The 13,573-nt window shown below is 34.2% G+C and overlaps 3 protein-coding genes across 3 annotated transcripts; 1 reads left to right on the top strand and 2 right to left on the bottom strand.

Moving 5' to 3' along the window:
• Positions 1-2,173: 2,173 nt before the first annotated feature.
• Positions 2,174-7,921, bottom strand: LOC141723882 (proline-rich receptor-like protein kinase PERK15). Its single transcript, XM_074525822.1, has 9 exons — positions 7,682-7,921; positions 6,564-7,494; positions 5,816-6,295; positions 5,421-5,507; positions 5,268-5,338; positions 3,517-3,593; positions 3,217-3,364; positions 2,926-3,087; positions 2,174-2,828 (listed from the first exon to the last, which is right to left on the bottom strand). Exons 2-9 carry the CDS (start codon positions 7,321-7,323, stop codon positions 2,586-2,588), a joined length of 2,028 nt encoding a protein of 675 aa, XP_074381923.1. The 5' UTR covers positions 7,324-7,494; positions 7,682-7,921; the 3' UTR covers positions 2,174-2,585.
• Positions 7,922-8,847: 926 nt separating this feature from the next.
• Positions 8,848-11,156, top strand: LOC141723492 (uncharacterized). The gene is made up of 3 exons (XM_074525310.1): positions 8,848-9,308; positions 9,490-9,696; positions 10,736-11,156. The coding sequence occupies exons 1-3, from the start codon at positions 9,027-9,029 to the stop codon at positions 10,802-10,804; spliced, it is 558 nt and encodes a 185-aa protein (XP_074381411.1). The 5' UTR covers positions 8,848-9,026; the 3' UTR covers positions 10,805-11,156.
• Positions 11,157-11,762: 606 nt separating this feature from the next.
• LOC141723491 (uncharacterized) lies at positions 11,763-13,262 on the bottom strand. Its single transcript, XM_074525309.1, has 3 exons — positions 12,950-13,262; positions 12,498-12,836; positions 11,763-12,413 (listed from the first exon to the last, which is right to left on the bottom strand). The coding sequence occupies exons 1-3, from the start codon at positions 13,235-13,237 to the stop codon at positions 11,934-11,936; spliced, it is 1,107 nt and encodes a 368-aa protein (XP_074381410.1). The 5' UTR covers positions 13,238-13,262; the 3' UTR covers positions 11,763-11,933.
• Between the last annotated feature and the right edge of the window lie 311 nt (positions 13,263-13,573).

Consider the following 13,573-nt stretch of genomic DNA (forward strand, 5'->3'; position numbering starts at 1 on the left):
TTTTAATCGTCTTTTAGTTAATAGACTTATATTAGATAACGTCTACCACTATTATTATTATATTAATTGAATTACTAAATTAATTTGAAGTTTTTGTAAATAATGTTATTATCTCGGCTTTTATGCATTCTCTAAAATTAATAAACTGTTAATAGATTATTTCATTATTATCATATATTAATTTATGTGATATATTATTAACATACCTCGATATGCATGATAATAAAGGGGGTTTTGTATAAATTATTATTATTATTATTATTATTATTATTATTATTATTGCTATTACTATTGTTATTATAATTATTATTAATTTATTATTTTAGTGACAAACCGTGGTATGCATGGCATACAATATCATCACAAAGATGGATTTTTTTTAACGAAGAGTATAAATGCATATATTATCCGATCGAGCAACCAACGAAAGCCCCAAAACGTTATCGATCAGAACTTTTAATGTTTAGTTTTAAAAAAACTAAAAAATCAATAATATGTTTTTAAGTTTTGGTAGATTAAATTGCGAAGTCATCTATACTATATTATTATAAGCATAACTTTAACAACCCAACCAATAAAATTTCTCAAGATAATACTTATTTAAATCCAAACTCCATTAAAATTCGATAAAACTTTCAATTCTTGAAATAAAATACAACTAAATTACAACCAAACCAACAAACTCTAAAGAAAATCTAAGAAAATACAAAACTCCTCAAAGTCTTGGAACTCGCACTCTTCCCCTTAAACAACCCACCTAAAAGAGAGAATACCTGCCTGAGAAAAACAAGAAAAACAAAGGACCGGCAGTGAGCGAAAGGCTCATATACGGAAACTCTCCTCTTTTCTTCCTTCTTTTTTTTTTAATAAAAGTCTTACTATTTATTTAAAACTAATACTCTTAAAACAATATTCTGATTATAAGAAAAAAAATAAACTTACACAAACTATTTTAACTACACCACACTGATATTAATAAATAAATAAATCAAATAATCCAAGTAAAAATAATTGTAAATATCGGGATGTTATAATAACACCATATGTTTGGTAGTTGGGGGTCGGTTGTTCGGTACAGTTGTTTGGTACGGTAAATAACAACTGTCAAATCTAATGACAGATAAATAGATACCGTTGGATGTAATAATAAAATAATATTATATTAATATTAAACTGCTACCATAGGTTCACGGTTCAACCCGTCAACATCGTATTATATTTAAACTTTGATATTCTTTATTTTTAACAATTTCTACAGGTTCAAGACTCGAGTTTCGTGAACAACATATTATATATTATATTGTTTATTTTCAGTTAAGTCTCAAATTATTATAAAACATATATTATTATTATAAATTATTATATTTTTTAATTTATTTTTTCAACTATTGAAAACCTACATTAATATATTAATAATTTTAAGACAAAGTATATTATTAAAAATTATTTGAGTGTTAAAAGTAATCTGTGTCAGTCATAGGTTAGTATAAGTTATATAGTGTATTGTGTTTGCTATGGAACTTGTATATAGGTGAAATACTATTAGTTAAGAATTCAGTTTTTATTAGATATACTTGATTATTTTGGAAGGAGCTAATAGTTTTTTGGAAATGTGTTAATCAACCGATCAAATGAAATCATGTTTAACTTATAATATTATAATATAAATATGCTTTAACTTATTGTATTCATAAGACATACGATCATATCGGTTTAAATTGGTGTTTGGATATGTCTTTACATGGCACAACGTGAATGAATGACATTGATTAAAATAAATAATTATGATAAGATTTTTGTATTAAATGCAACCATGATGCGCTTAATATACTCAAAACCGTGTATTTGTTTTTTTGTCAAGAAACTGTGTATTTGTTAATTGTATTAAACGAGGGAGGGGGAGATTTATTAAGATGAAAAATAAAAATTCAAGAAAAAATAAATTTAAATACTTCTAACAATTATAAAACAAAAGTATATGTATATATCTACAACAATTCAAACAATATCATACATTTCCGCAACAATCCATATGAATCATCCGGTGGACAATAAGGAATAATATTATAAATAATGCCAAATGTCAACACTCCAGAAACTACTCATTATATAATTATATAGACACACAAATACATCATTTATCTACCGAGAGATAACATAAATATGCAGTGAACAATGAACAACTACAGTTAAAACTATTCATTATACAGACGTACGAATACATCATCTATTCACCGGGAGATAGCATAAATATGCAGTTGTAACAATTAAATAACATATTCATGCAATTTAGAGGATTCTCCCCAAAATATATAGAAAAACCCAACTCCGTTGATACAATTTTACACAAAAATTACCACTTTCACACTTTGTTACCCACACACCCCACCAAGTGCATTTGTCTTCCCTTGTCGGTTGATTTGATTCATTCCAATTCGCTCCTAATATAAACTCAACAAAGAGAAGCTGATGTATACATCTTTGTACATCCACGAGGGATTTGGGGCCCCACTACGATAACCATTTTCTTCTTGGGGACTTCAGGCCAAGTTCGCCAAGTCAGGCAACATTATATTCGCCTCTGTTTATACGTTGTGCGAATTAACAGAATGATAATCTTTATCAGAGTTTACGGACAATCGACGACCGTACTCATTTGTGGCATCTCCGAATTCGCTGCTCGGAAAATCTTGGCTGTTCATTACCATCTTTCTAAATTTCAACATGTCAGCATTGTATGCATTTGTATCGTAAACGCCGGATTCTCCAAAGCTCTGGCCTGGTTTTGTTCTTTCGTCATCATAGTCTCCTTGTAATGTACGCACATTCTGTTTTTAATAGTATATTTAAAAACAGATCAGAACATGACATGAACATGTTTACTTATAATATGTGCACATATGTTCGTATTTTAGACGGTTGTACCTGGCTCATATTTGGGCGCATTTTAGCAGAATAACGAATGCTAGAGTAAGCTGCGGATACCATACGTGCCATTTCTTGAGGATCGTAATTGCCTTCTAACCGCGGATCCACTAGTTCATCAAAATTACCACTTTCCAAAGCTTTTGGCATAAGTGGCCTCGCCTGTAATAATCCATTAATGGCCCGAAACAAAATTATATTTTCGAATTACCTTAGGACAGTAACATATTCATACTCTCTTTGAGAATACATTGGACACACAATTTCTTTTTTACAGGATCTAGTGCATACCCAATCGACTAAACTCTCGTCCATTAAGTTATTAGTGTGATCAATGGGTCTTCTTCCAGTTATGAGTTCTAAGAGCATGACACCAAAAGAAAAAACATCAGACTTGTCTGTTAGTTTCCCAGTTGATGCATATTCCGGAGCCATGTACCTGCAACGTTCCCATTCTAGTTGTAAAAATCCCCTCAAAAGCAAATATTCAACAAAATATCAGAAATACTGTTCTGCACAAACACGGCGATGATATTGCTAAAATCAATACTATAACCCGAATAATTAACAATTTATGACTTGATAAGTTACCCAAAAGTTCCCATCACGCGTGTGGAGACATGAGTGATATCGTCAGAAGTAAATTTTGCCAATCCAAAATCTGCAACCTGCACGAAAGAATTACTCAAATCAATTATTATACAGCTCACACAAAAGTTTTAACAACTATAGATCTGCAACCTGCACAAAAGAATCACTCAGATCAATTATTTTACTAGCATAAAAGTTATAACAACTATAATTCTGTATTGCATCTATACTCTTTATTAATAAGCGAAACCATGTATAATTTGGTGCTAAAAGTACCAAAGTACCAAATTTTGGTACTTATCTGACATAAGTTGACTTCTATTCTCTATTAACTTTATTTTTAACACAACTCGACTTCTATTCTTTGTAAATTTTATTTTATTTTTAGTTAGTGATCATCCAATCGTCTTTTTAATTTATAAAATAAAAATATTTTTTAAACGATTTATAAATTATATTTTTACTTATAATTTATAAATTATTTTTTATCGATAATTAAGTAATATTAAATAAACTACATTGAAAAGGCTAATTATAAGATAATTATCAAATTATATTAATTAATATTAAATTGACTAAAGAACAGATATTTGGTTCATAAGATAGAGATACAATTCGTTTCACAAAAATAAAACTAATATGTTAGATTTTTTTATATCAAGAAAAATAATGCAAAACTAGAATTATAATGGAAAATTTCATAACTGATTCGATTCTTTTTAACAACATAACTATTTTTTGCAAGTACAAACCATGTTTATGTCCCAAATCTTGGTACTCACTAGAAAATTATACAACTATTTTTAAAATTTTATGTAATAAAATCTCAACTGACAAAAATTAACTTTTACACTCTGTAAATTTTATTTTCCTTAAATTTTTATTTGTTGTTGAACATCCCAGCATCGGTAACTTTAAAATAATCGTATTAGTAAGTTAAAATGTCAGATTTATATAAGTAAATAATTAGGTGCATGCATAACTAGAACTATGCGGTGAAATTTTAGAGCTACACTTAATTTCGATTTTTTTTAACTATATATTTTAAAAATATTTTATATATTATATTTAGATCTGTATTTTACACGAATTATGAGTTTCAGTTTTATGCAAATAATAATGTGATACTATTATTTTTTAACTTCGGGCCCGTTACCAACTAGTAATAACTAACGTGATTAATGTAGGATTACTACTAGCATATAACCCGTGCGATGCACGGATTGTTTTTAACATTCGATAGTTTTTAATAATATATTTTATAATATAATTTTTAATAGTTGAAAAATAAATTGAAGAATATAATAAGTTATAACAATATATGTTTTATAATAACTTGAGACTTGATTGAAAATAAATAATATATATAATATGTTGTTCACAGGACCCAAGCCCTAAACCTGTAGAAATTGTTAAAATAAAGAATATAAAAGTTTAAATATAATAAGTTGTTGAATGAGAGCAGTTTAAATATTAATATAATAATATTTTATTATAGAAATTGTTAAAATAAAGAATATCAAAATTTAAGTATAATAGGCTGTTGACGGGGTTCGTTGACGGGGTTCGAACCCTGAATCCATGAGTGCAGTTTAAATATTAATATAATAATATTTTATTATTGCATCCAACGGTTCTCATCTTTCTAACTTTAGATCTGACGGTTGTTATTTGTCGTACCAAACAACTGTACCGAGCAACTGACTACCAAATAGAGGGTATTCTGCTTATAATAGTATAGTATAGATTACCATAGCTTCAAAGTTATTATCAAGGAGAATATTGGCAGCCTTGATGTCACGGTGGATAATCTTCGGGTGACCTGCAAGAAATAACCAACATGTGTCAAAAAGAAAGAGGATGCTAGAAAATACTAAACAAAGTGTAGGGTTATTAAGTCATACAATCTTCGTGAAGATAAGCAAGTCCTTTGGCTGATCCCACAGCAATTCGGAGCCTAGAGTTCCAATCCATAACTGGCTGACCTTTCCCTATCATACCCAAAATCAGCACTAAGCTTTCATAATCTAAATAAACAGTCAAAAGTCTTTCCATGATGATTATTATTTATACAAAATCGCTTATCGTTGTTGATAATTGGGTTAAGCACTATTAGTATGTGGATTAAAAAAACATCTCCTGAAAGCTTAAGAATTACATTTGAAGACACCGTGGTGTAAGCGAGCTTCATAATACATCATGGGACTTAATAAAACAATGACCATATTTGGAGCAAAAAATATAAATATAAAACAAACAAGTTAATGTCCTAACATTGGCACCACTAAAAATTGCTTACCATGAAGATGGAATTCCAAGGTGCCATTTGAAACAAATTCGTAGACCAACATTCTCTGCTCTTTGATCATACAATATCCAACAAGCGACACAAGATGACGATGATGGACACGGCTAATAATCTCAACTTCAGCCTGAAATTCCCTATCACCTTGCCCACTTCCCGACTTTAAAGTCTTTACTGCTACCTCTCGGCCATCAGGCAACACACCTTTATAGACATATCCAAATCCACCTTGTCCCAATATTCTGGCCTGAGAAAATCCCCCAGTTGCAGCGGCTAGCTCATCGTATGTGAACCGCGACTTGCCTATGTTCAGAGGAGATATAGGCAACTGGCGTGGGTCAGAGAAGCCAGGGCTATTAGTGTTACTGCTCGGAGGAGAAGAATGTAGTGGGCCCCATCCAGAATGGGGTGGCACTGTAACCCCGGATGGTGGAAGCTTGACAACATGCTCCCCAGTACCTCCTCCGGGACCACCTGCAAACAAGACATGTGACTATAGTTTTAAAACTTATACTATCTATCAGTCATCTGCCCCATTTTGTAAAGGCTAATGATATATATTTTCGTGAAATCAAAATCACAAAATGATGAGATTAATTACAAAAATTATATACAAGTAACCAAAATTCTTAAAAGTTTAAGCACATCATGGTTCAGCTGTCATAATTCATTGTACAATTCACCAGAAATAATTAAAAACAATAACACATAAGCCGGACAATATAAACACTATATGCATTACCTCCTGCAGGTTGTCTTCTAGCAGGGTCAATATAAACGTTTCTCCGCCTCTTTCTCAATATGCATAACAGAGCAACAACCACAACAGCAAGAACCAGTGCACCTCCAGTGGCCACTCCTGCAATAATTGCTGCGTGAGTAGGTAAGCCACCTGATGAACCCGAAGACCCTGGTGACGATTGTGAAGGTGATGTCAGACTTGGAGCTCCTGAGGGTGATTTTGCATTGATAGCAGGTGGTGGAGAAAAAATAGTCGACGGTGTAGCATCACTTGTGGAAGGTGCGGGTGTAGCATTGGGCGTCGACGGAGTTGAAGAGGATGAAGATGGTGGTGGCGATGAGGCTGCCTCACCTGAAGATGGTGGCGGTGAGGTTTTGGAACTAGATGGCGCAGGAGGGGAATTATTATTTTTGGAGGGCGATGAAGGTGTAGGAGAGGACGGAGGTGGTGAGGATGGGGAAGGGGAGGAAGGAGGTGGCGAGGATGGGGGAGGGGACGAGGGTGGGGATTTTTGTGAGGAAGAAGGCGGAGACTTTGGTGGTGGAGATGCTGGAGGGGAGGGCGGAGGCGACTTCTGAGGAGGCGAGGAGGGTGGAGGGGACTTCTGAGAAGACGGGGAGGGTGGAGGTGCCTTGGCAGGAGAAGGCGGAGGTGATTGAGAAGAAGGGGAAGGAGGAGAGCCTGATTTAGGAGGTGGTGAAGAATCAGAACTAGAATTGTTAGCTTGCCCAGAGGGACCATTCTCTGGGGACGAAGCCATATAAAAAAAGACTCAATCAAGAAAATCACATGAATTAATTTCCAAAGCAGCAGCAGCAGAAGCTACAATTCCAGCAACCAATTTATATAAAAATCCAACCTCACCCTCTCGGAGAACCCAACCAGCTCTCCCCTAACTTCTCGCCGACAAATATTTAATCCAGTACTACTCCTGGAACACAAATAAAATAATTTCATTACACAATACAATCAAACACATTGCATGCATGCAACACTTTCTCATGCATGCACAGATTACTAAACACATGCATAGTAATAGTAATCATTTATTAATAGCAGAGAAAAAGGAGAGTTAAAATATGAATAATAATAAAGGGGTTTGGGAGAGGGGGACATACCTGAAAGAATTAAGGAAGAAGAAGCAGGGAGCTAGGGTTCTCAAAGGGAAGAAGAAGAAGAAGAGAGAGAAAATGAGAAAAATGGAAAATTCCATGTTGGGTCAAGTCCAGCTTGTCTTGCTTCCTACAAACAAGGGGCCTATGTTGTTCCTCTCTTTCCTCTTCTCCCATTCATTCGCTTCTTCGTTCGCTTCCCACACTTTTCGACCCTCACCCCTTTTTTATTTGTATCCAACACCAAGCATATCAGTATCTGAGCATTAATTTACTCCAATTCTTTTACAGATCACGGTTATAAAAACTAGGCTTAAATCACATACTCCAATTCTTTTACAGATCACGGTTATAAAAACTAGGCTTAAATCACATTGCATTCTGTTAAATTAGCTTGCTGGGTGAAAACGTTTACAACACCAAATCTAAAAAACAAACAGATGAGTAAAATGTCGTACAAAGATTATTGTTGAAAGCAGTTAAGTCCTAAAAGCAGGTAGTGGAGATGAGAACAACATAAGCAACTGCAAATGCCAGTTAGAAAATTTGTTAATCCCTCCATCCCACCCTGGATTCTTTACACCCGGCAACGGATCAGCACTATTTTAAAACTCCTGTAAACATATTTTTTTAAATAAATTTGAATATTTTTTTTAAATAAAAATATAATATTTAAATTTTTATTCAGAAAAAATTTTATAAATAGAATTTATAAAACTATATTTTATAATAACTTTAAAATACGTGAAGTATGTGAAATTGGTATGTAAAAATTCAGCGGAACGGATGGAGTAAAAATGTGTTAAAGTAGAGAGTCAGAGATTGTGGTTTTTCCGGTGAACTAATGGTTATTATAGATGCGAGAAATCGAAGTTAGAAAGTTGAAAAACATACAAAATTTATCTGCAAGTGTTTGATTTATGTCTTACTTGGTTTAATTTGGAGTTGTAAGTGAAATTGAAGATTAGATTTTGCTAATCTGAATTTGGGAATGTACAGGATTTCCAACTTTCTTCTTAAAAAACTAACGGCCTTTACAATCGATTAACGGAATGTAATCAGGTTAAAATATCAAAGTTCAGCTATAGTTTAAGCATTTCACTTGATGCAGTAAAATATTAGAATATACGCTCATTTTTAAATAATAATAATAATATTATTATATCCACCGTCTTGCGAACTGATTGGAGACTGATCTTTCACTGTATATTAAACTAGATCCAAATTTGTATCTATACTATACTATCTTGTACATCCAAATCTGAGAATTTGTATCTATACTATACTCTATGCTCTCTTGCACATCCAAATCTGAGTTCTCACTCAAAACAAATCTCTTAACTCAATCGAAATGAAGAACGAAGATGTACTTCCACTATCTGAACCGACGTCGTTTCATTCAGCAACAACTGCAATAACAACTTCTTCGATTGCTAAAAAGGATACTTCAATTAGCTCCGGCTTATTTGACAGAGGCCGTTACAAGTTTTGGGCACTAGCTGCCATTCTATTACTTGCATTCTGGTCAATGTTTACTGGTACCGTTACTCTCCGTTGGTCCTCTGCTACTGGCAATCTCAATCGCTTCTCTGATGATTTTCAAACTCCGCTTCATCGCGATCTCGATGTTCTCGTAATTATTCCTTATGTTCTTATTATTTATATTTCGTGCTGCTGGAATTGTGTAGTTTGATGTTGATTCGATGTTATCGTAATTATTCATCATTCTATTATAAATATTATTTTATATTTCGTGCTGATGTGATTGTGTAGTTTTATGTTGATGTTATTGTTTGTGATGTGTGAATAATTAGGAAATGGAGGAGAGGGAGAAAATGGTGAATCACATGTGGGACTTGTACACTAATAATCGTCGGATTAAAATTCCGCGGTTCTGGCAGGATGCTTTCGAGGCTGGTTATGAGGATTTGATTAGTGATGTCGTTCAAGTTAGGGAAGCTGCTATCTCACAGATAGCTAAGATGTCGATGCACTCCATTCAGCTGGATCTCCCACCACCTGTGAGCTTTAATTTTTTTTCCCCGCTAATTTTATATGATCTATATAAGTTAGAGGATCGAATTTTCTCATAATTGATATATCGAGGACACGTGTTGTTAAATAGTGGAGTTGAGCTAGTTAGTCACTGTTTTGCAGCTTATAAGTAGTGCCTTAAATTATTTGTGGTGAAGGGAACGATAGTTATTAGGATAGAAACGTCATAGTTATAATGGTATATGATACCTTAGAATGTAAGCGAGTCCGCGATTAGAGTTGTTAATCTGTTATTGTGAACTAGAGGAACTTAAAAGTTGGAAGTAAGAATATTGGGTAAATGTATGTGTGAGAAAATGCTAATCCCTACCAGTGTTCTATTTAGTTCTGGAAGGTCTTCCCTCACATGAGGGAGACACTTGCATACTCTCTTGTGAAACATGAACTTGCTGGAATATGAAAAATGGATTGCGAAATGGCATATCAATTTTTTTGTTTAGTTTGTGAAATTTATAAGAATTTGATTATGAAGTTTGGACAGTGGCACCATTTCTTACAACTAAATTCTATGAGTGATAGGGACATGACAAATAGAATAGACAGGCAGACGTTTGGCATAATGAACCATGGTATGGTTCATCTAATCATCTTGCATATGAGTGTTTAATTTTAAAAGTATGTCTTCACTGGCGCCAAACAAATTGTTTTCGCAACACAAATATATTGTTACAGTGTTGTGGATATAAAGCAATGTTGCACCAAATTCTATGAGTGAAAGCAACGTGACAAGCTGGAGTAGACAGATAGATGTTCACATAATGAACCATAGTATGACTGATCTAAAGAACAATAAACTTATCATCTTCCAGATGAGTGTAAATTTGTAAAGCATGTCTTTACTGGCACCAAATAATTTGCGTTGCACCACAAACATATTGTTATAGTGTTGTGGATATGAAGGGCTTATAATAGGAATAATTTTTAGATACTTATAGGATTGCTTAAAGGGAATTATATATAATGATCCTAACAAGTATTTCGGGTAATCTCGTTCATACTTTTCAGAGTGCACAAGATTTGACCCTGAAGCAAGAAGTTAAAGAAGCTAGAAAATCGGCAATCAATGCACTATGACTTGTTGAAATTCAAGAATTTATACCAAAAAATGGCGTACTTTTATACATGTCGAATCCGTTCATATTGATCAGGTGCAATCCGATTCGAGTCAAAGGTGGGATTGAGTATTATGTCATTCCCTATTCCTTTTGCAACGGGAAAAGTCAGTGTATTCTGTTTGGTTCTCATTTCTTATAGTTTTGCTGTTGCAATATCAAAATAGGTAGTGAAGTGAAAACGTGTACCAAGTTCAAGAGAAATTTTAGAGTCTATATTTTCCTTGGATCTTGTTAGTGGTAAAGTTCTGTACTTCTCTTCTTATTGGACAAAGGAGATGCATAAATATATACAGGATACTATGTTACTATTATCGGACAGTCTTGTTTTCATTTTGTATTCAGTCTCTGCGGATCTTTCTAAATAGATGGTGATAGGGAATTGCATAAGAGATAGATATCTTTTCGTATATGGGTGTGTGTGTTTGTAAGATCGCTCGACTTTTTTATAGATAGTAGTAATTCTAGTTTGACTATTTTTTTGCGATTAATTTCCGAAATCACCTCATTGGGTAATAGCAGTTTCATTCCCCCTTAAGATGAAAATATGGCTCGCAATATCAACCCAAATTGTCGGAGCATAGCTCTATGAGGCCGCTATTAAGAGTAGAAAATTTTCTTGTTGCATAAAGTTTTCTATTACCAGGATCTGTCTCGAACTTATGCACTGACAAGTCACAAGTCAGGGAAGGTTATTTGTGGACTCCTCGGTTAATAGTTGATACTGTAAATTTGTAACAGATTTTATCATCACTTATCGCATGTAGATACAAGAAATTAAGTATTAGATCAGGCCAGCCATGCAAACACTCATATCTTGTCACCCTTGGGGTTTCTGTATGAAAGCTTAAGTTTGTAGAGAGAAGTGCAGACTACTCACCCATGTTTTAGAAGTGAATGAGATAATATACAGAAATCTCTTCATAACTAACTTTTAGAAGTCCTCTTAGCAAAAAAATACTTATAAGGTTGCAGAGAAAAGCTACTAAAGATAATGTTTTCAATACGTAAAATCCTATTTACCGTCATATCCACCTGATCAATTACCTCAAAATATATACTTCTACAATATTACTGCCGTTTATATTTTGTTATTGTTTTGGGGATGAAGGAGGCATGAAAAACTCTGATGATAAACCCCAGACATTAAAATTAACCTCCTCAAGTTTCCACACTTCTTGCAGCTCCCTTTTGTGATTAGCAGACTGTTCGCCATACCTGTAAACCGTCACAAATGTTTTCCCACTATGTGCAATATTCACTCCATCAACATAATTGTAGTCTTCTATCATCGTCTCTGCACTTGTTTCCCAAAACACACCATCGTCATCTTCCTTGCTCTTTACAGTGAGTAGGCGCGAGTCCTCAAATTTAACCATGAGGCCAGATCTTTGGCTGAAGTATCCCCAGAGTGTGTGGTGGATGATTTCATATTTGGAGGTACTTTGTGCATCAAGAGCTGCTTGGCTGGCATCAAGTTTTAGTATAAAACAGTCGTCGTCATTTATGATCTTCTCTCCTATGCATACTGCGTCTAGAAATAAGTTAGCTGTTGATCGGGGATCCAAACCCTGACATGTGTATATATAATGTCAGTATATCACATAAATATATGTAGGACAAATTGTTGAATTAGATTATTATGTTTTTATTACTTGCAAAAAGCGGCGTAGAGGTCTGGCAGGACCCTTAGCTATCGGTGTGTTCTCATTGGAACATTGTCTCCACGACATGTTGCCATTGCTGCCTGAGATCACTTTGCACCCAGAAACAAGTAGTTCTAAACACCACAAGTCCGGGTCTTTTTGCCAAAGCACAAAACCACCGGACTCCTCTGCACTCTTCACCTTCGCGTTTGCATCTCCTTGATGAAATTCTGATGCACTAATTTTAACCTGTCCGATTGCGCACATGCTGTGAAATGAACTTAATGCTGGTGGTCCACCTGTAGCTGCTATATATTGTTGTACAATATATTTTGCTGTTGAGGCTTCCTGTAAGTAATTAACATATATTAAACTAAAAGTACAAATGCCTGCTCCTGTAAACTGGTTCTCTTGAAAGGCTCGTTTTAGTAATGTATTGGAGATGGAATAAGGTTTCTTACAATGGAAGAGTGGCGGACAGGGCGGGGGACAGAAGAATCCACCTGAACCTGGAGGGGAATAAGAGGAGATCCGACAACGAAAAGGAGAAAACTAAGCTCATTATATCGACCAGCGATGATAGGAGATGACCATTTGTCTGAAGTTTGGGCTTTCATCCATGTAGACATATTTTGCCAACGAAGGGCAACATTGCTGCCCATGCTGTTAAACATTTCTTCTGGAATCGGAACCTCAAGAACTGTTTCAAGGGCATCTTCCCTTTCGAAATTAGGACAAAGTGTTCTCATTCCTACCTTGTGTTGTTTCTGTTGGTGGTGGTGGTGGTGGTGTGTCATCATTATAGAGAAAAAAACCACAATATTTGTAACCTATAATGTCTGTGTATTGCTCCTCTTATAATAATAAGAAAGAAAATGTGACAGGGGAATTATGATTTAAGGTAGGTGGTCTTCATGCTGAGATCTGGGAATGCACTCTTCTAAAGGCTGGCCTTTGTTTTAGCTTTCTTGTGGGCATTATTGTAGCACATGTAAGTTTCCCCGCAAATCAAAATTCTACAATCCCATTTAAATTATGATCTGCTTTATAACTTCTCTCCCTAATTCTCTTATTTTGTTCGTTTT

This window comes from Apium graveolens, chromosome 5 (genome assembly GCF_009905375.1).
Source record: "Apium graveolens cultivar Ventura chromosome 5, ASM990537v1, whole genome shotgun sequence".
Taxonomy (NCBI): domain Eukaryota; kingdom Viridiplantae; phylum Streptophyta; class Magnoliopsida; order Apiales; family Apiaceae; genus Apium; species Apium graveolens.